The sequence below is a fragment of the Gymnoscopelus microlampas genome, assembly GCF_963454915.1.
Source record: "Gymnoscopelus microlampas genome assembly, chromosome: 5".
In the NCBI taxonomy this organism is placed as follows: Eukaryota; Metazoa; Chordata; class Actinopteri; order Myctophiformes; family Myctophidae; genus Gymnoscopelus; species Gymnoscopelus microlampas.
Window position 1 is genome coordinate 16,335,417 of NC_139942.1, and position 27,907 is coordinate 16,363,323.

Here is a 27,907-nt window from a genome sequence, read left to right on the forward strand (position 1 = left end):
AGTTACTTACCGCCGTGCTACTCATGCGCTGAGTTGACGGTGCTCGGAATTGGACCCTGAACCGTGCGGTCCAAAGGCGAGTGCTCTACCAATTTAGCTACACGGACACAACATGACTCTGTCTGTACCGGGTGTGTGTGTCACTATTCCAACAACACAAGACACAGTGTAAACAAGCCCAACACAACAGTTGAGGATGGCACCAAAATCCCATTGAAAAAACTTTGAAAATAAGCGAATTGGCTAAACTATCATACGACACACACTTACAGTATATATATTAACAAACAAATAAACGTGAACAGAAATGGACATGTGAGCTGCTTACAGCGGAGCGTGAAACAACACAGTGTTCCTTCTATCTCGAAGGCTGTTCGGTTTAACCACCCAAACCCTCTGTACTTAGTAAACCGGACATGAGTTGCCTCTGTACTTGGTCCGCTCTTTCTTCCCCCCCCTCCGCGCCAAATCTCTCCGTCCAAAAATAGCCGACCTACAAGCTCACAACGTGTTGCAACGCAACGCAGGTTCTAGATCGGCTATTTTCGGTCGAACGTTTCCCACTGGAATAGGGACGCTGGGGGGGGCTCAAGTGGTTAAATGTGGGCACCAGGTGGCAGTGGTCGGCGCCGCTACACGGCCATCTCGTCCCCCAAGCTGTCCGAGGGGCTGTCGGCGCTCAGCACGTTAAAGAGACGAGCGGCGGCGCTGCCGCCGCCCTCCAGGCCCCCCGCCCCCTCGCCGTGCCCCCAGCTGTCCCGGTCGTCGCTCTCGTCCGTGTTGGATTCGTACTCGGAGCCGATGCCCGACTCCCTGAAGCGCAGCAGCTCCAGGGCGCCCAGGACCTGCTCCCCCAGCGGCGAGCTCTCGTCCGGGGGGCCTCCTCCTCCTCGGTCGCCGATGGGGGTCTGGCGATCCTGGGTCTCCTGGGTCAACCGGGAGGAGGAGGTGAAGCGGAAACACTCGAGCCGCACCGCGCCGCCGCTGATCCCCAGGGAGCTGGCGTCCGTTGTCGTCGTCGTCATCGCGGCGCCCGGAGAGCAGGGCCCGGAGGAGACGGCGGCGGAGGCCCAGGGGCCGTTGGTCATCATCGCCCGGGGTTCGAGCGCCGCCGGCTGACCGGAGGTGGAGGAGGGGCGAGGGGCGGAGGCGACGGGCGTGTCGCGGAGCACGTGGGGGGGCTTGGCGCGGAAGGTGATCTCCAGGAGGCTGTCCATGGATCCCACTGGAGCACAGAGAGAGAGATGGTGAGGGGGAGAACACATGCATTAGAAGAATGCAGGAAAAGAGGAGGAAGAGGACAGAAAGAGTAGGAAGAGGACAGAAACAAACACACCCACACAATCAAAGGTGATTAGAGCATTGGTTCTCAAAGTGGGGTCCGCGCTATGAGCTTGTAGATCTGCAAATTTTGAAAAATGCCTGGCACAAAATATTTTTGAGATGCAGCCAGACACATTTTGGGGGTCCTTGACATGAAAAAGTTTGAGAACCGCTGGATTAGAAAAGTAGAAAAGTGGTTCGATGAAAGGATGTAAAAAACAGCCCATTCTCATATACAGTACTACAGGAGCGGTATTGCAGTCGCTGTACCGCACTGTTGTGACAAAAAGAGAAGGCAAAGATCTCAATATACCTGTCGATCTTCATTCCTACTTTTACCTATAGTGAAGTGTGGGTCATGACCGAAAGAGTAAGATACAAGGCGTCCCAAATTAGTTTTCTACATAGTTTTAGTCAAAGCAGTGCATCATTAACAAGGGCACTCAGTCACGGCAGGTATATTTGATGTGCATGAGGAACTAAGCCACAGCTGACTTAAAGGAGAACCAGAAATAGTTCAGTGGCAACAAGCATGAACATCATGTCCTAAGGGGGTTTCTTCCATAGTGGTTTCAAAACACATTTAGGTGAAGACACATCTTAGGAACTTACTTTTTCTCACCGGAAGACAAATATAAACAGTAATGCAACACATATAGATGACATTCCCCCGAAAATGTCTGCCATGTCAAAAAATATAGAAATATTAGCCCTAACAGTTGCACTATGCAAGTTGGTAGTAGGTTATAACTGATTGCCACCCTATCGATATGCAAGTCGACAACGCGGTCATCGCAGGCTCAAGCCTGCATCTGTCAGCGTACCTGCCTTGTTATTAATACTAGACCATACCCGGTGAAGTGTGCAGGCGAAAGTAGTTGCAGTCCTTGTCTGTCTCTCTCCCCCTCTCTCCCTCCCCCTCCCCCTCTCTCTCTCTCCAGCCAGCAAGCATGGCCACATTCTTGACATTTTTTGACATAAAAATGGGAATAAACAGCTGACATTTAGTGATATCGAAAAACGGGCTTCGGAGTTCCATGCGCATGGTGATGGTGAATGGCTGTGCGCGATTTGAGAGCAATAGCTCCAGGCACCGAGGAGAACCGGGCAGAAACGTGTTTGGGCTCACAGGTTTGGCTTCAGTGGTTTGGTCTCAGACAGACACTAACTACTACAGAGGTTACTCGAATTATAGGAGGATAATAGCTCTTTTATTTACAATAATGGACTTGCGGCTACTGTATATTACGTATTAATATACATACGTTACATGAATCAGACCACATCACACTGACATCACCCAGGCATGCGTGCGCAAGCAGGATGTAAAGGAAACCACCCGCTCATAAGACGAAACCGAACAGGAGTCACAGCACCACTCTCGTGTAAAATGTATTCCACGAAATCCTCCCAGTGCGGAGGAAGAAGGCTTAGAACGTGTTCTGTGACCTATCTCCTTCTTTAAATATACAGTACACTCCCTGGTTTCTTTTATGTGTAAGCAATTCCCAAACCTGTTGTCTTCAAAACCTCACCCCCAATCACTGTGATTATCTGAGACGTGCGGCGGGAGTGCTTGTCGACGCGCAAGGCTATTGGCTGCTCAGGCGTGCCTTGAGAGCCTCTAAAGCTGTGTTGAATGAACCAAATCACACACGCAGTCTCAATGTTTGTATTCAAAATAATATTAGTCTATGCCAATGGTTATTTTTATTTCAAGGACCTCCATAAGTCTGAGAGTGTAAAAATGGAACCGGGTTCATTTGTATCCATTTGTACACGGTGGAAAGGAGACTCTTTGAGTACATTCGCGTCTTTCCTCCATGTCATCAAATGATTGGCTTAGGAATGCGACAAAAACAAAAACTCTCCATGCAGTGCTTCATGGGGTGTGTAATTGACAGTAAATAAGTCCTTTTTTGGGTGAACTACTCATTTAAGTATCCAATGTAGGTTTTCTGATGAGAAACACAGTGTTTAAGAGGGGAGTTCAGGGGGGGATGCGAGCATACAAGATGAGCTTAGAGCGAGCGGCGCTGACAATCTGCTGTCACACTTTGATAATTCATGACCTGGTGACAGAACACTGCCACCAGCTCCAAAGAGAGCACAGTCCTCTGAGAGGGTGACCGTGCCTGACTTCATTAAAAAGGAAAGAAAAGAGGGTCCGTGGAGAGAGGGTTGAAAAAGCAATGGGAGAGATGCTCAGGCAAGGGAAAGGGATTAAAACACAGAGGAAGGTCTGTACGAACACAATTGGCTCGTGTTCGGGGGGGGGGGAAGCCGGGCGGGAAGGGTGATATTTCTCACTGCATGTACACCTACGGGCTGGGGTTTTTATTTTATTTTTATCCCACGATTTTGTAACCCTTTTTTTCACCCGGTGCCAATTTTCTAAGTGATCCTGGTCGCTACACTCCCCCCACCAGCCTAGGGAGCCCAGGGCCGAGCTCATGCCTCCTTCAATGCATGAGAGCCAACTGACCTTCTTGTCACCTGACAGGGGGGAGTTTCCCCGGTTGGACGTAGCGCGTGGAAGGAACACGTTATTCCAACCAGTTCCTTTCCCCTCCATCAGGCGCCCCGGCTGTCATGGGGGAGGTGGTATAGCGACCAGGATTACTACATGTTTTTGTGAGGGTATTAACTATACCCTAGGAGACACGGGGAGAACATGCAAACTCCACACAGAGTAGGCCCTTTCGCCAACCCCACTTAGGGTATGGGCGCGGATGACGCGGAGGAGAAGACACGCCCACAGCGTCCCCGGCAGGAATCGAACCCAGAACCTTCTAGCTGTGAGGCGACAGCGCTACCGACTGCGCCACCGTGCCCCTAAGTCATTATCTTTGACATGAAAAAATGTGAATCGATTTGTTATAGTCAACTAAACCGATTAGTCTGATAATCCACTAAACCTTGTTCATTGTACTGTACAAAAAAATAATAAACATATATTTTCACAAATAATTGAAGTCACATCGCCCGGCCCTATAGCGTAAAGTAACTCACTGGACTTCAGCGGGCCGGTGGCTTTGAGCTCCAGCTCTTGGATCTGTTTGACCAGCAGGGAGATGTGCTGCAGAAGGTCCGTGTTCTGCTGCAGCAGCCTCTGCACGCGCGCCTGAGCGTCCGTCCGCGCGCACACCTCCACCGAAAGCTGCTCTTGGAGCACGTGCACCTGCCGAGGCAAGAGCGCGCGCACACACACACACACACACACACACACACACACACACACACACACACACACACACACACACACACACACACACACACACACACACACACGTACACACACAAACATTGAGTCAAGTCAAGTCATCTTTATTTCTAAAGCACTTTTAACCCTTTAAGACCTGGAACGCATCTGTGTCCTTTTAGATTTCTTTGGCTATATTCAAAAATAGCAGATCTACAAGCTCATGGCGCGGCACTAGATCTGCTATTTTTGAAAAATCGTGAAAATGTGTGCAAATCTTTGAATATATATATTTTTAAGGCGAACATGTGTAACTCAAATCTTTGCTTCTGGGGCGTCCCTGGAACAAAATATTTGACAAATGTTTGCTTTAAGAAATATATATTCAAAGATTTGTAGATCTACAAGCTCATAGCGCGGCATTCGGTGCCGCGCTATGAGCTTGTATATCTGCTATTTTTGGATAGCCAAAGAAATCTAAAAGTGACACACAGAATAGATGCGTTCCCGGTCTTAATGGGTTCAAAACAACAGCAATTGACCCAAACTGCTTTCCAATCAAGGATGACCAGCAACAAAAAAACAAACAAACAATTAAATCACAGTAAACTAAAAGAATCACAATAAAAAGAAAATAATATGCAAAGAAAAAATCATTACAGTATTTAACGACATTAAATCCTGTTAAAAAATATGCATGAAGTTGACTATAGACAGAAGAACATAAGCCATGGGGCATCTTTAGATGTTATTTCAAATGGTCTATCGTAGATGCACACTCGTGTGATTATACTCAGGCACAAATCACACATGCGCGCATATACTGTACATGTGAATGCACACGCTCATGCGTCTACAGTAGATAATGGTCACACACACACACACACACACACACACACACACACACACACACACACACACACACAAATCAATGGCAATGATGCTGACATTTAGATATGATTAAAGCTCTCTCCTCCGCTCATTCGATAGGACCAAATCGTTACAGCCATTATCTTTGCCAGAGGAGGATCTGCTAAATATGGAACAGAAAGTGAAAGTTGGAAACGCGGAGCTCATTAGCGCCGTGAAATCCCATTAGATTCCTACAATGACACCCCTGACATTAGCCATTGTCTTCCTCCATAAGCTCTATATGCAATGGCATGTGTGGCTGAGTGGCTCAGAGCCTCTGCCTGAAGACCAAAAGCCTAAGGCGCCGGCGTCTCCACCGAGAACGCCTTTTGCAGGCTGGCAGCGCATTTGTATGGTCCAGTGGTGGAAAACGTACTCATATTTTTTACTTAAGTAAAAGTATGAATTCTGCAATATAGAAATACTCTGTTAGAAGTAAAATTCCAGAATTCAGAATTTAGTTCAGTAAAAGTACAAACGTATTGGTGTCAAAATGTACTCAAAGTACCAAAAGTAGAAAGTACTCATTATGCAGAATTTCAAGTTTCAAATGTATAAAAATATTTTGAAAATCGTCGATCTACATGCTCACAGTGCGTCGCTATGCGACGCACTGTGAGCATGTAGATCTGCTATTTTCAAATGGCCGAAATGTATATAGAGCTGAAGTGGTTAATGTATGTTTTGTAATAATGATCAAAATCTACAAAGTAACAAGTAACTAAGGTTTTCAAATAATGAATTAAAAAAAAAAAAGGCGTTACACATGCACAGGCCAAGTCGCCTCTGTGTGAAATGCCTTCGCCAGTAAAATTGTCTAAAGCACTGGTTCTCAACGTCGATCCAGGGACCACCATGGGTCTAAATGGACCAAAAATAGCAAACAATTTTGAGCTTGTAGATCGACTGTTTTTGCTACTTTTGTGTGACATTGTAGTATGACAAAGTAGGGCATTCATTTATGAAAAGAAAACGACAAAGTTAAAATAAAAGAGGTTTCTGCCCGACAGCAACAATATCGGGTCCTTGAAATGAAAAAAGTTTGAGAATCATTGTTCTAAAACTCAAAGAAGCAGTGCATCATTAACAAGGGCCTTCAGTCACGGCAGATATATTTGATGATGTGAAAAGGCATGACGAACTAAGACACCGAGTTCTTTACAGCAGCTGGCTTAACGGAGAACCAGAAATAGTTCCATTGTTCATTAGTGGCAACAAGCATGAAAATCATGTCCTATGGGGGTTTCCTGCCATGCTGGTTTCTAAATACATTTTGGTGCAGACGCATCTTATGAAGTTTTTTTTCTTTTTTTCTCATTGGAAGACAGAGAAGAAATATAAACAGTAATGCAACACACAATTGCCCCAAAAATGTCTTCCGTGTCAACAAATTAAAACACTCAACTAATACTAATTGAAATACTATACGGTACTAATTATTTTAAATAATGATTATATTTAATAGTTTAAAGTTTTGGACACACAAGGTTTCCGCCCCGACGTCAACGTTTTGCATAGTTTAGTGTAGGGAAGCAAATGATCGATTAATTAATTAATTGATAGTTGATAACCTTATCGATCGATGAATGGATTCATTGATAAGGCAGCGTTTTTTTGGACCAAAAGGAAAATTCTTGTCCGAAACCGGAAATGAGTGCAGAAACATAATTGCCTTGATGTAAATATAACATTAACGAGCGTCAACGAGCATCAGCTGGACACAGACACACACACCTGCCCTGCAGTGCTCTATGAAGTCTGTCTCATTTCTCTCCAAAAGCCCTTGAATATGATGGAATATGATTAAGGATTACTGTGATTATGGTAAGCTCACTTTCGATATCACAAAAAAAATAGATATCTTCGAAATAGGGGTGTGCCGATATATCGCGATACGTTTTCGTGACGATATGTATCGTTTTGGGAAAAAAATATATTGTTTAAAAAATATATATATATATATATGTTTTTTTTTTACAATCATTATAATCAGGCATGCAAACAGCCCCAAGGTGAAAAGGGTGACAACATGTTGTTGTTTTTTCGGGTCAGGTGTAACACTATTGCCCTATTTGGATTCAAAACGGCTATTGTAGCTGAAAAGCTACAAGTTTGCATGTCTGAATAATGCAAAAACAGAATTATTTGTTTGCATTTGCTTTTTTTCTCCCCCATATATTTTCATAATAAAAAAAGTGCGTATCGTATCGAAATCGTATCGAAGTTGTGAGCCAAATATCGTATCGTATCGTTTGGTGAAATTAGTGTATCGGCACACCCCTACTTCGAATCGAATCTTAACGGCAATCAATCAATTATAGATTAACTGTTGACATCCCTAGTTGAGTGCGTGGTTGAGTGTCCACAGTACCTGTGCCGAGGCAGCCTGGGCCTGCTGCTCCTGCTGCTCCAGTTGTCTCTGGAGCAGATGGACCTGGTGCTCCGCCGAGCGGGGGGCGTCCGCGACCGACCGACCCAGCACCGAGGCACCCAGCATGGGGGAGCTGAGCAGCAGAGACCGCTCGTAGGGCATCTGGGGGGGAGCGATATTCAAATGAGTAGTGGTTCTGGACTAAGGACTAAGGACTACCACTAACCATTAGAGTGTCCCGAGTACACCTCTAGACTAGGGATGGGACGATATGAAAAGTACATGTTATTTGGAGTTTCTTCCTGGAGGCTGAAATCTTGAGGGTCAAACGTGCCAATAGAGAAACAGCCCTTTAGTGACATCACAGAGCCCCCAAAAAACATACCCTCCCCCTCATTATCATAACACAACAGGTGTGGGAAGGAGGAGGAGGAGGGACTAGGACAGGTGGGTGGTGCTAAGGTGGTGGAGGAGGTGCTAAGGTGAGAACCAGGCATACTTAATGAACTGGAGGCGTGTCCACATAAAAACATTTTTTTTAACAATTTCTGTACACTTTTTTTTTGTTGAAAAAAATCCTTACATAATAATAATACCTTATGATCAGGTTTTAGGGTTGAAAAATATCATGGCACTCCATCTTTAACCCATTAAGACCTGAAGACGATTCTACAAAATGACTTCTAAATCCCAACAGTATTCTGAAAAAAACGTATGTTTCTATATCAGTGGTGCTCAAACTTTTTCATGTCAAGGACCCCCAAAATGATATGTTTTTGGCCGCCGACCCCCATCTCAAAATATGTTGTTCCAGGGACCCCCAGAAGCAAAGATTCGAGTTAACAATGTTTGCTTTAAAAAAAATATATATTCAAAGATTCGCACACCTTTTCACGATTTTTCAAAAATAGCAGATCTACAAGCTCGTAGCGCGGCACTCGGTGCCGTGCTATGAGCTTGTATATCTCTATTTTTGAATAGCCAAAGTGTAAAATAATGCTTTTTAGCTCAAATCAAAAAGTGGCACAGATGCGTTCCAGGTCTTAATGGGTTCAAACTTAAAATGTTCGCCGAAAATAGACGATCTACAAGCTCACGACGAGTTGCGTTGCAACGCGTCGTGAGCTTGTAGATCTGCTATTTTTGGAGGTTGTACTGAATTTGCAGCTCAACAAAAGCTAAATCCTCCTAGTGTATGATGGAGGACAATTTCACGATAACCTAAAATCTCCGCGATACGATTATTGTGAGCGTTTTTTTTATCGCGATAGACGATTATAACGGTTATCGTCCCATCCTTACTCTAGACCTACTGCACATGTAAACAGAGCTGCTACCTTTAAAACGCATTTTAAATCTACTTTTGAAATAGTTTTGAGAAGAAATGCTGCTATTTGTCCCCAAGTGACTGCAAAAATTGCTGCTATTTGTCTCAAAAAGCTTTATACCCTGTACATATAACATGTATATAACGACGCAATGTGACATAACTCTGTTTAACACAATGCTGTACCCCCTCCAACTGTATTAAAACTTCCCCATTTTCAACTGTATTTATTATATTTTGACACTTGCTTTGGCAATGTACACGTCTGTTTTGTCATGCCAATAAAAGCTCATTTTAATTGAATTAATTGGTTCTTCTCAACCTTTTCTGGATCGTCTCAAAAAAGCGTTCGCGGCCCACCCATCTGCCCACTTAACACGGCAGCCGTTCGCATGTCTATGCATGTCTATTTTGAATGATCAACCAATTGTGTTCCACGGCTTGTATCAATGAAACTAAAGCCTTTGTGTTTCGCCAATTATTTGGGGGCTCACTTGCAATATCCTAACGGCCCACTTGTGGACCCCGGCCCACAGGTTGAGAATGGCTGAATTAGTAGATACTTTGTTGTATTGGTTATTATATACTATACTATTATATATTATACACAAGGAATACATGAATAGCTTATGTATACATTTATAATGTTAATGCAAATGTTACTTCTCTTTTAGGAAGGTTTGGGTGCTCTGCCACACTTTGAAAAAATATATATTGTGAACAACCAAGTATGAAACAGGGCTTAATTGGTTAAAGTATGTTTTGCAATAATAATCAAAATCTGCAAAATAGTATCTACTAACTAAGGTTTTCAAATAATTGCAGTGGAGTAAAAACAAATGCAATAGTTGTAGTATTTAAAAAAGAAATACTCAATTAAGGAAAAGTACCTCAAAATTGTACTTGAGTAAATGTAATGAGTTACTTTCCACAACTGAATCCAGTCCAGGAGCAGCATTATCATTCAATCATACATCAGTGACAGGACATAGTTAGGGGCTGTAGGCGTGCGGCTTTCAGTGGAAACTCAATCAATGCAGCTGGAGCCCATAGAGGTATGGATTGATGTCAGGTGGCTCAGCTGTACAGTAATTATAGCAGATACAATTAACTTGGAGTGTTGTTGCGGGTATAGGAGTAAGGAATAGGGCTTATCTGTCCTATGAGAGATGGCACATTTATTGGTTTGGTTTGGCTGCTCGTTGCACAGCATTGCGGTGTTAGCTGTATACAGGCCATGTTGTGCTTGGTCTCACAGGCTCCCACGGATCATGATTACAAACCCCCCTGACTGCTGATCCAGGCGTTCCATGGACTATACTAAAGCTGTGGACTGTTATTAGTAGGCCTATAGTTATTGTTGCTGTGCATGTCTGTATGTCTCTCTCCCCCTCTGTCCCTATATCTGTCTGTGTGTGTGTGTGTGTGTGTGTGTGTGTGTGTGTGTGTGTGTGTGTGTGTGTGTGTGTGTGTGTCTCTGTCTGTCTGTCTGTCTGTCTGTCTGTCTGTCTGTCTGTCTGTATATAAAGTGTCATGAGATATATATAAATATAATTGAATTAAAATCAATTGTAAGTATACACAATCTTACATATTATGGATGTTATATCTCTACTAGTCTACCTGGCAACATTCAAATGTTCAAACTTCAATTTAAATCATCTTTGTACAGGCACAGAGTGACACAGAGTGTCAGACAGAGATCAAAGTGAGCTCAGATGACAGAGAATGCATCAGGCACCGTGGTTGTCACGCGTGTTGTCAGCCATACTTAAACCAGACTGTTGGCTGAACCCAACAACCCAACACTATCTCCTCACAAATGATTACGTCGCTTTTGTTTCACAGTTAATGTATTGTATGTATTGATGATTGTATTGCATTTGATTGGGTTTTAGATGAGACTTTCTATTTAGAAAAGCCTCCTGTGGACAGGTGTTGATAATTGGCACTCGTGCTATTACACTTTAAACAATGCATCTGGTTCGTCCAATGTGATTGCGATGTCCTTGTCAAATCCAATGAACATAAACCAAGCCCTTAAACATTTTCAACCTGGCGGCCCATTTACAAAAAAATATTAAAAAGGTGCACAAAAAGCCGATCTACAAGCCCACAGTGTGTCACGGTGCAAAGCGTCATTTTTCTGCCACTCGACGCCATCGTGCGATGAAATGTAAAATGGGGCTCGAGTGGTCAAACAAGCAATCTTTGTTTGCAGGCCTCAGTAAGCCTCTATTGATCTTCCTGCAGCTCTCCATGAGGGCGGCCTTTCATCACACGTCTCTCTCTGTGTCTCAAGCCTCTGGAGTTGTTTAATGACTTTAGTATGATGATTTAAATGCTCTGAATATTTAAATAATGTAACAATGATGGCCCGTTAACCCTTTAAGACCGGGAACGCATCTATCCGTGTGTCATTTTAAGATTTCTTTGGGCTATTCAAAAATAGCAGATCTACAAGCTCATAGCGCGGCACCGAGTGCCACGCTATGAGCTTGTAGATCTGCTATTTTTGAAAATTCGAGAAGATTGGGGAAAATCTTTGAATTATATTTTCTTAAAGCAAACATTTGTAACTCAAATCTTTGCTTCTGGGGAGTCCCTGGAACAAAATATTTTGAGATGGGGGGTCCGCGGCCAAATACATATCCATTTTGGGGGTCCTTAACATGAAAAAGTTTGAGAGCCAGTGACATAATAGCAACATAAATATTTTCAACGGTTTCTACATTTTGTAGAATCGGAACCTCAAGCCTTAATGTGTTAAATAATGTAAAAATGTGGCTCGGTAAAGGCATGGATGCCTTGCTGAGACGTTGCCGTTCGAACACTGCGGGAATCCCGCTTTATGGATTCAATTCATTATTCATATGGTGTCCGTGGTGCAGCACGGATTATTACATCCGTTCGATTTCCAGTTAAACTCCATCATTTAGTCGGCACAGCAGCAGAGGGCGGCGGGAAGTCAGCAGTAAAATGCTTATCGTCGCCGTCGGGCAGAATCCTCCTATCTCCGTATTTCAACTTTTAGTGTTTTTTCGTAAATTAACGCCCTGCTTGATCACACTACAGCGTCACACAAAAGATTCCAAAATAGCAGATCCACAAAAACAGCAACAAAACAGCAAAAAAACAGCAAAAAAAAACAGCAAAAAAACAGCAAAAATAGCAGATCGACAAGCTCGAAACGCGTCGCTTCGCGCCGCGTTTCGAGCTTGTCGATCTGCTATTTTTGCTGTTTTTGAATCTGAACCCTAAAAAGTAACAGTTTTGGACATATGAGGTTTCCACCCGAGAGAGACTGTTGTCTGCCTGTGCGGTACAGAGTGCGGCCGTTAGCAACCACAGGTCGATGGCATTATTTAGGAGAGAATCGAGCGCTTGCTGCTCGACTTTTGAGACAGCGGTTCCCAAAGTGGGGTCCGGGGACCCCCCCCCCCCCAGGGTAGCCTGGAGGGGGTCCCAGGTGGTCCCCAGCAAAATGAAGAAGAATTTAACTACCTATTTTATTTAATATTCAAAAAATAGCTGATTTGCAACTCTGGATCTTGCCATTTTCAAACAATTGAGCATTTTTAAATTAGGGGTCTTGAATTATTGAACAAAATATTTTGAGATGGGGGTCCGTGGCCAAATACATATCATTTTGGGGGCCCTTGACATGAAAAAGGTTCGATATTATAGCAACATACGTTTTTCAGAAAACTGTTAGGATTTAGACAAAAATAATTATATACATAATTATATATATATATTCAAAGATTTGCACAAATTGTTACGATTAAAAAAAAAAAAAACAGATATACAAGCTCATTATGAGCTTGTATATCTGCTATTTTTTGAATAGCCAAATCAATCTGAAAATGACACAGATGCGTCATCTCTGTCTTATAATGGGTTAAATGATAGCAGATGGCGAGAGATGATGACCTTTGCATCCTTAAGGAGGCCTTCGTCCCTTCTGCTCCTCTCGGGGTCTGATGAGGAGAGGCAGTCGATGCTCTCCTCTGTGGTCGCCTCAAGGTCGGTCTCCTCTGACAACGCAAAGCGCTTCTTAGCTGTGGAGCCAGCAGGGAGAGAGAGAGAGGGGAGGGAGACACGGAGAGAGAGAGACGGAAGAGGGGAGGGAGACACGGAGAGAGAGAGAGGGAAGAGGGGAGGGAGACACGGAGAGAGAGAGAGGGAAGAGAGATTTTTCTACTGTTACACACTAAACAGGGTATATTTGTATGGTCTTCCATCACATTTAAAGGTATAGGGTAAGTGATATTTTTTGGTTAAAACAAAAATAATTTTGTTAAAAGGTTAAAGCACTATATTCTGATAGTAATCATTGCTATAGAGTGTTTGTTCAGTAACAGATGTCTCCCTGTCTCTCCAGCTCTTAATAAACAGAAAATACATTTTTCGGTAGGTGTCAAAATCTCAGCCAATCAGGAGAAAGTACCCATTTTTAAGCTTCATTTGTATAGTGTTCCAGTTCCAAATTTGTCTGCTCATTTCTTAGTGTCATCACTTCCAATTTCACTTGTTTAATCTGTATCCTGATTGAGTTCTCTGTCCTGGTTGGATAAAATTGGAAATGAAACTGAAACTGAAACGAAAATGCATTTTCTGTTTAATAAAGAGGTGGAGAGAAAAGGAGACTCCTAATACTGAACAAACACTCTATAGCAATGAGTACTATCAGAATATAGAGCTATTTAACACTTATTTTAACCAAAGAAAATCACTTACCCTACCTTTAACCACTTAAAACATATAGCGTCTCAAATCTGGGGAGCGAACAAAAATAAGCTCACAACGTGTCTGTGAGCGTCTGTCGGCTATTTTCAGCAAAGATATTTAGTGTAAAGGGAGAGAAGGAGGGGGGGGGGGGCTGGTATAGACCCCCAGGGGGACTCAAATATACTGTGCTGGTTAACCACCAGCATCCATATTTTAGGGGGGACATTGGCCAAAAATAGCAGATCTACAAGCTCAAAACGCGGCGCGTTTTGAGTTTACAGATCGGCTATTTTTGGTCAAGATATTTGGTGTAAAAAGCGTCCCGAGTGCAGTTGTAACTCAAGTCCATTTCTCTGAGACTAGAGCAGGGGTCTTCAACGTTTTTCAGGCCAAGGACCCCCTACAATTGAGTTTCAGATTCAATTTTTTTTGTTTACTTAGTCTGCTCTTTTTTCCCTCTACGCCTTTACCTCTTTGGCAAAAAAGAGGTAACAACGCCTCGCAGCGCGAGGCGTTGTGAGCTTGTGAGATCGGCTATTTTTGGCTAAAGTTCTCCTCAGAAAAGGGATGCTAGGGTTCAAGTGGTAAAAGGTTCAAAGGGAAAAAAATAAAATCATATCGCACAAAGATTTGGCGGACCCCCTGTAGTAACTCTGAGGACCCCCTAGGGGTCCCAGACCCCCTGTTGAAAACCCCTGGACAAGAGTTTTTTTTTTAAAGTGATTAAGGATTCTAGTCCATCATGTTTCTGGTGGCAGGTAGTGCACAGGATTGTGTGTGTGTGTGTGTGTGTGTGTGTGTGTGTGTGTGTGTGTGTGTGTGTGTGTGTGTGTGTGTGTGTGTGTGTGTGTGTGTGTGTGTGTGTGTGTGTGTGTGTGTGTGGGTGTGTGTGTGTGTGTGTGTGTGTGTGTGTGGGTGCGTGGGGGAGTTGGGTGGTGTGTCACCTGGCACTGCGTCGGTGCCCTCGGCGCTCCCCTCTCCTCCTCCTTCTCCTCCTCCTTCTCCTCCTCCGTCCTCCTGCTCCTCGGGGCTCTGCTGCAGGGTCAGCTGGTGGCACACATCAAAGGCCTGGCCCACCGTCCGCACGATCCGCATGGCCTGAGACTGAGGGAGGGGGGGAGGGTACGCCAGGAGGAGGAGGAGGAGGAGGAGGAGGAGATGATGGCGGATTGATGATGAACGGAGTGGAAGACAAAATGGAAAGACAGATGATTGGATGGATGGATGGATGGATGGACGGACGGACGGACAGACGGTCGTTTGATTGTTTGCGTATGAGACAAGGTGACAGGAATACGATGGGAGCCCGAGTGATGAGAAAGCAACGCAGGATGCAAGGAGGGAGGGAGGGATGGAGGGAGGGAGGAGATGGAGAGAGATAGAGGAAAGGGAAGTGAGTCGAGGTACCGACGAAAGGATGTGAGCCTTGATAGCACCGGTGGTTTAAAGAAATGGAGTCATTTACTCAAGTATATCTGTGCTTAAGTAAACAATTTCGAGGTACATCTACTTTACTTGAGTATTTCCCCATTTCTTGATACTTCATACTTCTATACTCCACCACATCTCAGAGGCATACGTTGTACTTTTTATACGCCACTAGAATTATTTGACAGGTTTAGTTACTTTGCACATTTAGAATATACAAAGAATTATCAAATTATTAATCAAAACATTTTTCTGCAAGCTCACAACTCACTCAGCCTAAAGAAAATGGTACAATATTATAAATGAGCATTAGTGAGGGCCAGTTATAAGATACAGTACTGTAAGTTGCAAAATGGGTGAAGTTGTCCTTTAAGTAAGGACTCTTCTTGTAATTGTCACAGTCTGTGGACTGTGACTTTATTATGTAGACCTTCCTGCCCTTATAAGGTCTTGGACTTTGTTCCTTTGTTCTGTTCTGTACCTAGTCTTGTTGTTATGTCTCTCTGTTGTTTTTGCCATGCTGTTCTGTACCTTTATTTTGTAGTCTTGTTTCCTGTTGTGCCTAGTTACTGTTACCTGTCTTGTCTCACCTCCCTGTTGATTAGTCATGTTCTCCTCCTGTGTCCTCTTAGTCCCTCAGCCTATCCCAGTGTTGATTGTCTGTTGAGTTCACCTGTGTCTTATTAGTTCCCTGTCTATTTAAGCCCTGTGTTTGCACCATGTCCTTGCTTGTTCATTATTCCATGTTGCGTGTTGTAACATCGTGAGTTCAGTCCCTTGTTTGTATAAATAGTGCTTTTTTTGTTTTTTGCACTGTGCTATTGCTACTTTTACTCAAGTAACTTGAGTAATCTGAGTACTTCTTCCGCCACTGGATAGCACTGTATTTCAGCAGCATTATCGTCCTTGTTGCTTCCACTTCGCATTAGATACGGCTGTCATGGTGACAGATGGGTCTATTTCAGGGCCGGTGATAAAAAAAAACGGTCTCGTCCTTAACGAGGGGACCCAGACGCATGTCTGTAAATCGTTGCTGTCGGGTGGAAACCTCATACGTCCAAAGCTGTTAATTTTCAGCATTCAAATGCAAAAATAGCCGATCTACAAGCTCAAAACGCGTCGCATCGCGACGCGTTTTGAGCTTGTAGATCGGCTATTTTTGCTACTTTTGTGTGACACTGTAGTATGACGAAGTAGTGCATTAATTTAGAAAAAAAAAGGTACAGTACAAAGTTAAAATACGGAGATAAGAGGTTTCCGCCTGACAACACCGATATGAGCACGTACTGCACCACCCCTAGTCCACCATTAGAGGTCATCGTTCACATAACGGTGTGGTGTGATTCTGTTGTGATAACTAAGCTATTAGCCGCTGACAGGGTTGCAGTCACACATAAATCTGTTCTCTGCTCCTGATAACTGAAATTCGCTTTAAATTGGCGATAATAATTTGCTGGAAAACATCGGCCAGCTGTGTCCCATCAAAAATAAATCTTTCACGGCTAGAAGGTCCTGGGTTCGATTCCCGCAGGGGACGCTGTGGGCGCTGGGGGGCGTGTTCTCTCCTCCGCGTCATCAGTGCCCATACCCTAGGTGGGGTTGGCGAAAGGGCCTTTCTGTGTGGAGTTTGCATGTTCTCCCCGTGTCTCCTAGGGTAGGTACCCTCACAAAAAAGATGCAGTAATCCTGGTCATTATACTGCCTCCCCCTGGCCAGCCGGGGTGCCTGATGGAGGGGAAGGGAACTGGTTGGAATAACGTGTTCCTTCCACGCGCTACGTCCAACCAGGGAAACTCTCCCCTGTCAGGTGACAAGAAGGTCAGTTGGCTCTCATGCAATGAAGGAGGCATGAGCTCGGCCCTGGCCTCCCTAGGTTGGCAGAGGGAAGGTAGTGCCCAGGATTACACGCTTAGGCATTGGCACCAGGGTGAAAAAATAGGGGTTACAAAAATCGTGGGATAAAAATTTCTAAAAAAATAAATAAATAAATCTTTCGCCAACCCTAGGTGGGGTTCTGTATGGAGGTTCTTCCCCGTGTCCCCTAGGGTACCCTCACAAAAAAACATGCAGTAATCCTGGTCTTTATACTGCCTCCCCCTGGTCAGCCGGGGCGCCTGATGGAGGGGAAAGGAACTGGTTGGAATAACGTGTTCCTTCCACGCGCTACGTCTTACCGGGGAAACTCCCCCCTGTCAGGTGACAAGAAGGCTTGCTAGCTCCTCATGAACTGAAGGAGGCATGAGCTCAGTTCTGGGATCTCCCTAGGCTGGCAGAGGGAGAGTAGCGCCCAGGATTACATAAGCAATTGGCACTAGAACAAAAAAATGATAATCTTTTGCTGGCTCGCTGGCTCAATTGTCATGGAAATGTCCTCTTGCGTGCCCGATATCTGAGCCTATACTGAATTGGTGACCACATGGCCTTTCCTCCAGTGCCTCAGTCTGCCTCTAATAATAATTTCATTTAAATGTTCTTCCCATTTTTAGCCCCACTAGAGAGCGCAGGGCTCAAAGGAGGGCAATGTGGGCCGGTTGATACCACTTTGGTCCAGTTGGGTGTGAAGCAGAACTAGCCTCTAGAGGCGTGTAGACCAAGTCAAGACAAGAGACCAGGATCCGTTTTAATCCTAATTGAGACTGTGACCAAATATTTTTTTCAAAAGCTCAAACTGAATTATTTACGAGAAAGAGAGAGAGAGAGAGAGAGAGAGAGAGAAAGCGAGAGAGAAAGAGAGAGAGAGATTTCAGTCCAACGCCGCACTCAAATAAAAAGCCTTTAATAATAGGCTGGTTTAGTGGAAAATGTTTAAAACACTCCATCATGTTTTGGCCTTTTCTACAGCCTCCATCTCCCTGATGCCTTGTGCTTGTTTTTCTTTTTGGTAAGATTTATTTTTGGCGTGTTACTGTATGCTTTATTTTAGACAGGGCTAGGGCAGTGTGGAGAGACTACAAAACCAAGGGCAGAGAGAGAGACAGAGAGAGAGAGAGAGAGAGAGAGAGAGAGAGAGAGAGAGAGAGAGAGAGAGAGAGAGAGAGAGAGAGAGAGAGAGAGAGAGAGAGAGAGAGAGAGAGAGAGAGAGAGAGAGAGAGAGAGAGAGAGAGAGAGAGAGAGAGAGAGAGAGAGAGAGAGAGAGAGAGATGGAGGTCAGATTTGAACCCGGGTGTTTACTTGGGAACTGTAGCTCTTACGCTCTGCTCTACAAAAAGGAAAGAGAATGTGTTTTTCTTCTTTCTATGTGCACCCGACTGAACATGATTACCCTGCACCGACATGACCTGCTTCTACACATCGATTCTCCAAACCAGATTTGATCAAAGCCACTTTTATTAACCCATTAAGACCTGAAGCCGATTCTACAAATGTCTTCTCTAAATCCTAACAGTTTTCTATATCAGTGGTGATAACATTTTTGCATGTCAAGGACCCCCAAAATGATATGTATTTGGCCGCCGACACATCTCAAAATATGTTGTTCCAGGGACCCCCCAGAAGCAAAGAATAGAGTTAAAAAATGTTCGCTTTAAACAATATATATATTCAAAGATTTGCACACATTTTCAAGATTTTTCAAAAATAGCAGATCTACAAGCTCGTAGCTAGCTACAAGCTTGTAGATCTGCTATTTTTGAACAGCCAAAGTGTAAACCAAAGCTGACAGAGACAGCCGCATGAAGGAAACAATACGAGAACAGAGACAGCGGAGAGGGAGAGAGGGAGAATTTTAAATGAGGGAGGTGTACCGTGACACACATACACACAAGCACGCACTGTTCTGTTGTGCTATTAAATGGGGAAACCTCACATTATCTTATTTCTGTGTTAAGGTAGCCTATACCTCCTTTGTTACGTTTGCACTCGCTCTCTCCCTCTCTGAGAACACATGCACACTCGCACGAACGCAAGCGTGAAAATGTAAAATGATTAATTATATGGCCTGTTTTGGCCATCGCAAATTATTTAGGTTTATTATTGGTACCGGCCATTGTCAGTCATTTCTTTGTGCATCTTTGTATAGCCAAGTTATTTGTCTATTTGTATTTACAAGGCCTTTAAGGCAAACCTAAATGTAATTTTATTCATATGTTCCCATGCCCAATGCCACAATTATTTGCATGACAATTAATCATGGTCTAAAATGTCATGTTCGTGACAGCCCTGGCGCTCGGCAGAGCTGGCAGGCCTTTTTCTTTTGGTCTCTCCACCTTTTAGCCACTTTTAAACCACTGGGTCTCAATCTGTGGGCCGGGGAACGCTAGCCTCGCGTAGCCAGACTATATCACTGCGTGGATATGAGTCTGGTGCTTCCCTGTTTTTTTTCCCCAAGGGGCGGGATCAAAACAATGGCCCTCGACGCAATTGGTTAGACCTACAACCAACTACCAATTACAGTCTCCCATATTCGAATACTGGGCCCTGATTGGTCACCCACGTCTTCTGGAGCAGGAAATGGATTCTCTATGGAGCGGTGCCAGACCCAAATCGCAGAGTGCAAGTTTTTTTTGCACTCGCAGATTCGTCTGGTCCCAGGCTAGGGGCCCGCTAGTGGGCCATGGGGATATTGCAAGATGTTAATGATAAACTAACATCAATATATTTTTTTAAGATTGTGGAATTTCATACCGCTAAATAGGAACTTAACCCATTTAGACTGGGAACGAATCTGATTCTTTTAAAAATAGCTGATCTACAAGCTCATAGCGTAGCACTCGGTGCTGCGCTATGAGCTTGTATATCTGCTATTTTTGAATAGCCCAAGAAATCTAAAAATGACACACAGATGCGTACCCGGTCTTAATGGGTTAAAGTATAATATGTTAGTTTCATTGCTTATTTTTGAAAAATCGTGAAAATGTGTGCAAATCTTTGAATATATATATTTTTTTAAAGCGAACATTTGTAACTCAAATATTTTCATCTGGGGATCCTACAAATGTCTAATCCTAACTTTTTCATGTCAAGGACCCCCCAAATTAGGCCTATATGTATTTGGCCGCGGACCCCCATTTCAAAATCGTTTGTTCCAGGGACCCCCAGAAGTTGAAACAGAGTTAAAAATGTTCGCTTTAAAAGATACATAGGTTAAAATATTTGCACACATTTTCACGATTTTTCAAAAATATGAGCTTGTAGATCTGCTACAGTATTTTTGAATAACCCAACGAAATAAAAGAATGACACATAGATGCGTTCCCGGTCTTAAAGGGTTCAATCTGGATCTTTGTTTTATCCTCACTGCAGTGCTGCTATGGAAACTGAATTTCCCCCGGGATCCATAGAGGTCTGTCTATCTATCTATCTCTCTATCTATCATAACAGTGGATCTCATGGTGGATCTAATGAGGTCAAAGAGTCTCATTAGATCATAATGAGGCTTTGGGAACGCGGAAATTAAACAGTATATTCGGATTACTTAAGCACAATTGAACCCTAAAGCCCCAGTCATGTCGTAATACAGGCAGAACATTCAGCGCAAAAAAAAGTCTACGAGATCACAATTAACCGCAATGCGAGGTAGATCGCGTCGTAGCCAGGGGTGTGTTGGTGATTTTTTTTTCCGCCGGCAGGACGGTATTTTAATGACGTTGCGCATTTCATTTAACCTTAAAGTAGGAAACATGTTTGGAAATGTTTTTTAGCTTAGTTTTAGTCTTTTAAAACTAATACAAATTCAAGGAATGCCATGAATTATCGAGCTGAAACTAAAAGTTTGCTTTGAACGAGTATCTTTCTCTCCTTCGACGGTTGGCTGAGGCATTGCTGCGCGCAGAGAGGACACTGGCAGCAGCCCTACTGAAGCCAACATGCTGTGTTGCTTACCGTGTATAGCCTATAGATGCGAGGAGTGAGGATACATTTTCACACTCACTTGTAAACCTGTTATGCAAAGTAGCCATTTGGGTACTTGGCTTGTGAATCTACCAATTTTACTTTTTTTTGTTTTTAAATAATGATAATGCAAAAACAGAAGTATTTGTTTGCATTTGCTTCCCCCCCCCCATATAATTTCATAATAAAAAAGTGCCAAATATCGTATCGTATCGATATCGTGAAATTAGTGTATCGGCACACCCCTACCCAACAGTATATTTCCCCACCTGACCCTACCTACATCTGTGCCCATCACCACTGCTCTGCCTTCAGGCTGGCGGGCATAATAAGAATACAAATGAATTGTCTCTTGGGCATAATTCTTAAATAGGCGCACAACATGACCGGGGAAGGGTTAAAAAAAAGGGCATTTTCATTGCATTTTACAGTAGACTGCAGGTGAAGATTTTCAATTGAGAATCAGCTACAGCATATTCTTCATTTAATTACTTTTCACTTTAAAAAAAATCTATTCCACTCTTCCTTTTTATTTTGTATTTATCTATTCTTCTCTTTTTTCTTTTCTCTTTAAACTTGTAATTTTAATGCCGCTTTCCAAGCCAATGTATTGTACTAAAATGTCCTTTCATTTTTGGTCGATCAGTAATTGGACGGCATGCTTACCCGTTTCATCTTGTATTGAGTACACGGTGGTTTGCGGTTGTTGTTTGTTGTGTGTGTGTGTGTGTGTGTGTGTGTGTGTGTGTGTGTGTGTGTGTGTGTGTGTGTGTGTGTGTGTGTGTGTGTGTGTGTGTGTGTGTGTGTGTGTGTGTGTGTGTGTGTGTGTGTGTGTGTGTGACTGTGTGTGTGTGTAATATCTTGAAAAATTCAACACGAATATTTGAATAATAATACAGTATTATTCTTCCTGCCATGAAAAATAAATAAGGCTAGATCTTGGTCTGAAAACCCAGTCTAGTGCCCTCTATAGCCAGCGGGAGGATCAAAACTCACGGCCACGGCCCCCTGCCTGCCTGCCTGCCTGCCTGCCTGCTAGGCCAGGTGGTGGGTGTCAGTATATGAGCAAAAAGAATGTTATGAATTGCAGAGTTGATAACCCCCTCGTGTTTTTCCTCTTCCCACCAGAATGATTAGTATTCAGCTTGTCTTTGTCTGGTCTCCATGGTGAAGAGGAGAGGGTGCTCCGTCTTTGTTAACCCATTGAGACCGGGAACGCATCTGTGTGTCATTTTTAGATTTCTTTGGCTATTCCAAAAAAATAGCAGATATGCAAGCTCATAGCGCGGCACTCGGTGCCGTGCTATGAGCTTGTAGATCTGCTATTGTTGATTTTTTTTATCGTGAAAATGTTTGCAAATCTTTGAATATATATATATATATATATATATATATATATATATATATATATATTTAACATTTACATATATATATAACATTTCAACTCAAATCGTTGCTTCTGGGGATTCAACAAATGTCTTCTTAAATCCTAACAGTTTTTTTTTTTTTTAAACGTATGTTGCTATAATCAATGGTCCTCAAACCTTTTTCATGTCAAGGACCCCCAAAATTATATGTATTTGGCTGCGGACCCCCATCTCAAAATATGTTGTTCCAGGGACCCCCCAGAAGCAAAGATCTGAGTTACAAATGTTCACTTAAAAAATATATATCTCCACACATTTTCACGATTTTTCAAAAATAGCTCATAGCACGGCACTCGGTGCCGCACTATGAGCTTGTAGATCTGCTACTTTTTGAATAGCCAAAGAAATCTACAAATGACACAGATGCGTTCCCGGTCTAAATGGGTTAAGGCGGCAAATTGGTCGTGGTTTGCAGTTATTGGGGCTGGGGGGGGATTGGGGGGGGACACGCGCACATGCCTGTCATTTCCCCCATACATTCTTCTCTAACAGTCCATAAAACACATTATGAATGCTGTCTGTGAGAATGACTGACCTTTTCGTGTGGGCCGGCAGCTCGATATAGATCATCATCTCTGTCATTATATATATATATATATATATATATATATATATATATATAGGGGAGTACTTGAAAGGGCTTTAGATCGCACCGCGCTTCTCGCGTGAATACACACACGAGTAAACCCCATGGCGTTGATCTAGCTTGCCGAATGGCTGCTGTGTTAGCCCATTAAGACGCATCTGTGTTTAGATTTCTTTGGCTATTCAAAAATAGCAGATTCCCCTCCCTCAGTGACCAGAAAATATTCCTTTCCCCAGTCATGTAAAAAGCACCGGCTCTGCTTTGAGCACATGCTGTGTAGATGAAGCAATAGATGATGAAGAAAGTGCGTTTTTTTCTCCCAAAGTTAACATGTGTGCAGTGTCCTTGCTGACTGTATAAGTCGCTCTGGTTAAGAGCGTCTGCTAAATGCTTAAACTGTAAACTGTAAATTGTCATGTGAACAAACATACCTTCCTCTTAGACTTGAACACGTTGCATCGGAAGACGTTGCTCTGGCCGTCTCTCGCTATGTAGCTGAAGATCTTCAAGTCTTGTGCGTCGTGCGAGACATAGAATATCCTGCCGAGGAAAGATAACACGTTAGATTGAAAACAGCTCACCGCACGCTAATTAGAATTTTATTGAAACCCCCCCGAGGGGGGCGAATCATTATGAAATAGATAACAATCCAATATGGTGTAATGCGAATGCCTCACATACATGGCTTTGCATCAGTATCTGAGCTCTATAGCAGCAGGCCTAGAGCCCCTGCAGTGGTGGAAAAATAGCTCAAATTGTTTACTTAATAAAAGTATCAATACTGTAATGTAGAAGTACTTTGTACTTTGTAAGTAAAAGTTTGAAATTCAAAATTTACTTGAGTAAAAGTACAAAAGCATTGGTATCAAAATGTACTTAAAGTACCAAAAGTAGAAAGTACTCCTTATGCAAAAGGTCCCATTTCACAAGTTTTCAAATGTATAAAAATCTTTTGGAAATAGCAGATCTACAAGCTCACAATGCGTCCGATCGCGACGCATTGTGAGCTTGTAGATCAGCTATTTTGAAATAGCCGAAATGTATATAGGGCTGAAGTGGTTAATGTATGTTTTGTAATAATAATGCAAATCTACAAAGTAACTAACTGAAGTATTCAAATAATTGTAGTGGAGTAAAAGTACAATATTTGTCTCTGAGATGTAGTGGAGTAGAAGTAAAAGTACTGAAAATTGGAAACACTCCAGTAAAGTAAATGTACCTCAAAATTGTACTTAAGTACTGTACAGTACTTGAGTAAATGTACTTAGTTACTTTAGAACACTGCCTACCTGTAAATGGGGTCCTGTGTCACGATCACAGCGCTGTCGTCCCATGACCATTCTTTTCTCTATGGTGACATTAAAAACAGGTCGATTTAAAATGTCATAGAGCTTTAAAAAAAATAATAATAATAAAGGGCACAAGTCAGTGCCATGGCCATTATGCCGCCCTCAGGAAACAAATGTAGTTTCCCTGTGGTGGCATTAACTCTTTAAGACCGGGAACGCATCTGTGTGTCATTTTTAGATTTTGTTGGGCTATTCAAAAATAGCAGATATACAAGCTCATAGCGCGGCACTGCCGCTCACGATTTTTGCGCTATGAGCTTGTAGATCTGCTATTTTTTTGAAAAATCGTGAACATTTTTGCAAATCGTTGAATATATATTTTTTTAAATGTGATTTTTTTACTAAAATCTTTGCTTCTGGGGATTCTACAAATGTCTGAAATAAACAGTTTTTTGAAGAAAAAAAACAATGTTGCTATAATATCAGTCCTCAAACTTTTTTCATGTCAAGGACCCCCAAAATGATATGTATTTGGCTGCGGACCCCCATCTCAAAATATTTTTTTTTAGTTTTTTACAAATCGCTTTCAAAAAAAATAAATATATAATATATATATTCAAAGATTTGCACACATTTTCATAATTTTTCAAAAATAGCAGATCTACAAGCTCATAGTGCGGCACTCGGTGCCAAGCTATGAGCTTGTTTATCTGCTATTTTTTGAATAGCCCAAAGAAATAAAAAAAATGACACAGGATGCGTTCCCAGTCTGAATGGGTTAAAACGGATCAATTTTAAATTCATTTCAAATGTTGTCTCTGTTTTGGGCAAGTCATTGTAGACAGAACTTTTTTTTTTTAAGTTTGAAATTGTTCGAAAAACATCCGAAAATAGCACACCTACAACCTCACAACACGTCATGATGTGATGCGTTGTGAGCTTGGAAATCGGCTACTTCTATTATTCATGAATCTTTTCCCCAAAATGATTAATTTCAAAATGTTATATCCAGACAGAGGAGTGCAGGGCAAAGGAAGGCAAATCAGATTAGGCGGGTCTGACCTTTTTCTTTTTGCGCAAAATCACTCGGACACAGTCTGTGGACACGACGATGTTGACTTTCTTCTTCTTTATGTTCTTCAGTTTGAATTCATACTGCGGAAGGAAGAGGGAATGGATTCAAATCGACGGTATTTGGGCTTTTGCTACTTTCTTAATTAATTCAAGCCCACTTGAGACTTCGAGTGCTTTAACTAGGTGGATATCATCAAATATTCATTTGGACAAAAAGCAGTTGGACATGGTTCTCTGCAAGGTTGCAAAAAACGGTAAAGTGGGATCCTGCAAGGACTTCACAATCACAACAAATTCTGACAGAAAAGTCATCATCTTCTGCTCATATACACAAGGTGCATGTTGATAGTAGAAACACAAATGTGGCAGAATCTCACAGTGATCTTGTGCAAGTATAGACAACATTTAGCAGCAGATATGCATAATATTGCATATCGTCTCTGTCGGGTGGAAACATCATTATATCCAAAACGGTTACTTTTGAGGATTCAAATTCAAAAAATGTTGCAGATCTACAAGCTTTGTGACGCTGTGGTATGATCAAGTAGGGCAGTGGTTTTCAACCTTTTTCACGCCAAGGACCCCTAAATTGATATACATTTGGCCTGCGGACCCCCATCTGAAAATGTTTTGTGCCATGGACCCCCCAGAAGCAAAGATTTCAGTTAGAAATGTTCGCTTTAAAATATATATATATACTGTATATATTCAAAGATTTGCACACATTTTCAAGATTTTTTCAAAAATAGCAGAGCTACAAGCTCATAGCTATGAGCTTGCTATGAGCTACAAGCTCATAGCTATGAGCTTGTAGATCTGCTATTTTTGAATAGCCAAAGCTAAGTCGTTAAAATGATTGTGACTCTATGTTAACTCATTTCCCTGGGGACCCCCTGGTACCCAGCCAAGGACCTCTGGTGGTCCCCGGACCACTGGTTGAGAACCACTGAAGTTGTAGTACACTAAAAGTTACAATTATGGCAATCTGGAAACCCATCAACAAATAAAAAAGGAAAAACAGCGCCCTCTGCTGTTTTTTACTCTTTCACTTAGCTCTGGGGGGGGGGGGCTAAATGGAGCACACGTGCGCAAGGAAACCGGGGTTTTGGTCTGCCTTCAGCCTTTCACTTCCGGTGGCGCGACTATGTTTTCATTCCCACTAACAATATTTCTACACGGAACACTAACACCACTTCTCCCAGAGAACATGGATGGTTTTGGTTATGAGCCCACTTGTTTCTATGATGAAAGAGCAAGTTAAAATGTGAATATCTTTCCGTGGTTTTGTCTGCTCCGAGGACGCTATTGTTAAATGAGTTTCGGTTTGTTTCTAGTGGGGAAGGATCGGTACACACGTAAATCACGCCCACTACATTTGATTGGGTAAAGCGCGGCCTGCTTCCTGATCTGAAGGCACGCCCACTTGTAGGCCAGTGCGTACGCGATATGACGAACCCCCCCCCGACAGATTCAAGCGGAGAGCAGAATCTCTTCTTGAGAGATTACAATAGGCTCTATGCACAGCAGCCATTTTGGAGAAAAATTGGGCTTCTGACTTCCTTCACAGGTGTTACCAATGATACTAATGAAGGCTCTGTTCCATTCTGGTCAAACAGAGTCAGGGTGCTGATATTGTGCATGTTGGCTCACTAGAAATACTAGTGGGTCTCAAAGTGTGGTCCAGGGACCCTCATGGTTCCTTGAGAGGGTGTAACTCTGAGAGTGTACAAATGGAACCAAATGGACCCTCCCGGTCCATTTGGTTCCATTTGTACACTCTCAGAGTTATGGGGGTCCTTGAAATTAAAAAGTTTGAGAACCACTGTGCTACACTAAATGGAACAGAGCCTTCATTAGTGTCATTGGTAACACATGTGAAGGAAGTAAGAAGACGCCCAATTTCTTTCCAATATGGCTGCTGTGCATAGAGCCTATTATGTAGATAAGAGGTTTCTGCTTGACAGCAACGATATTTAGCAGCAGATGTAGATGTACAGTCCCTTATGTAGTCCCTTATGTGCATTCACAGTCATATGTCTCTTTCTCTCCTCGACAAGGACTGTCTGCCACGCTACACTAGAGGTTTGAATAAACTCCCCGCTGCCTTGCCTTTCGAAAAAAGAAAGAAAGACAGAAAATGACGGTCTACAAACACTAGTCATTTAATTGAAGCCGAATTCATTGTACTGGCACCTTCGAGAGAGGCCTTCTCACAAGGATCTCTATATTCTCCAACAGTGGTGTTAAAGTAACAAAGTACATTTACTGAAGTACTTCAGTACTACAATTTCTTACTTTACTTTACCAATTTTCAGTACTTTTACTTCTACTCCACTACATCTCAGAGGCAAATATTGTACTTTTACTCCACTACAATTATTTGAAAACTTTAGTTACTACAGTATTTA

At 42.7% G+C, this 27,907-nt stretch overlaps 1 protein-coding gene across 1 annotated transcript in view; it reads right to left on the reverse strand.

The window, feature by feature from the left end:
* Positions 1-632: 632 nt before the first annotated feature.
* The window catches only part of LOC311045450 (carboxyl-terminal PDZ ligand of neuronal nitric oxide synthase protein-like), a gene marked incomplete at both ends in the record, with an annotated part of 36,052 nt that continues 8,777 nt past the window's right edge, over positions 633-27,907 (reverse strand). Inside the window, 8 exons of the mRNA XM_084057328.1 lie at positions 633-1,225; positions 4,336-4,504; positions 7,809-7,970; positions 13,069-13,196; positions 14,811-14,970; positions 23,568-23,676; positions 24,426-24,484; positions 25,488-25,580. Coding sequence (XP_083913454.1) covers positions 633-1,225; positions 4,336-4,504; positions 7,809-7,970; positions 13,069-13,196; positions 14,811-14,970; positions 23,568-23,676; positions 24,426-24,484; positions 25,488-25,580 — 1,473 coding nt within the window. The remainder of the gene's footprint in view (positions 1,226-4,335; positions 4,505-7,808; positions 7,971-13,068; positions 13,197-14,810; positions 14,971-23,567; positions 23,677-24,425; positions 24,485-25,487; positions 25,581-27,907) is intronic.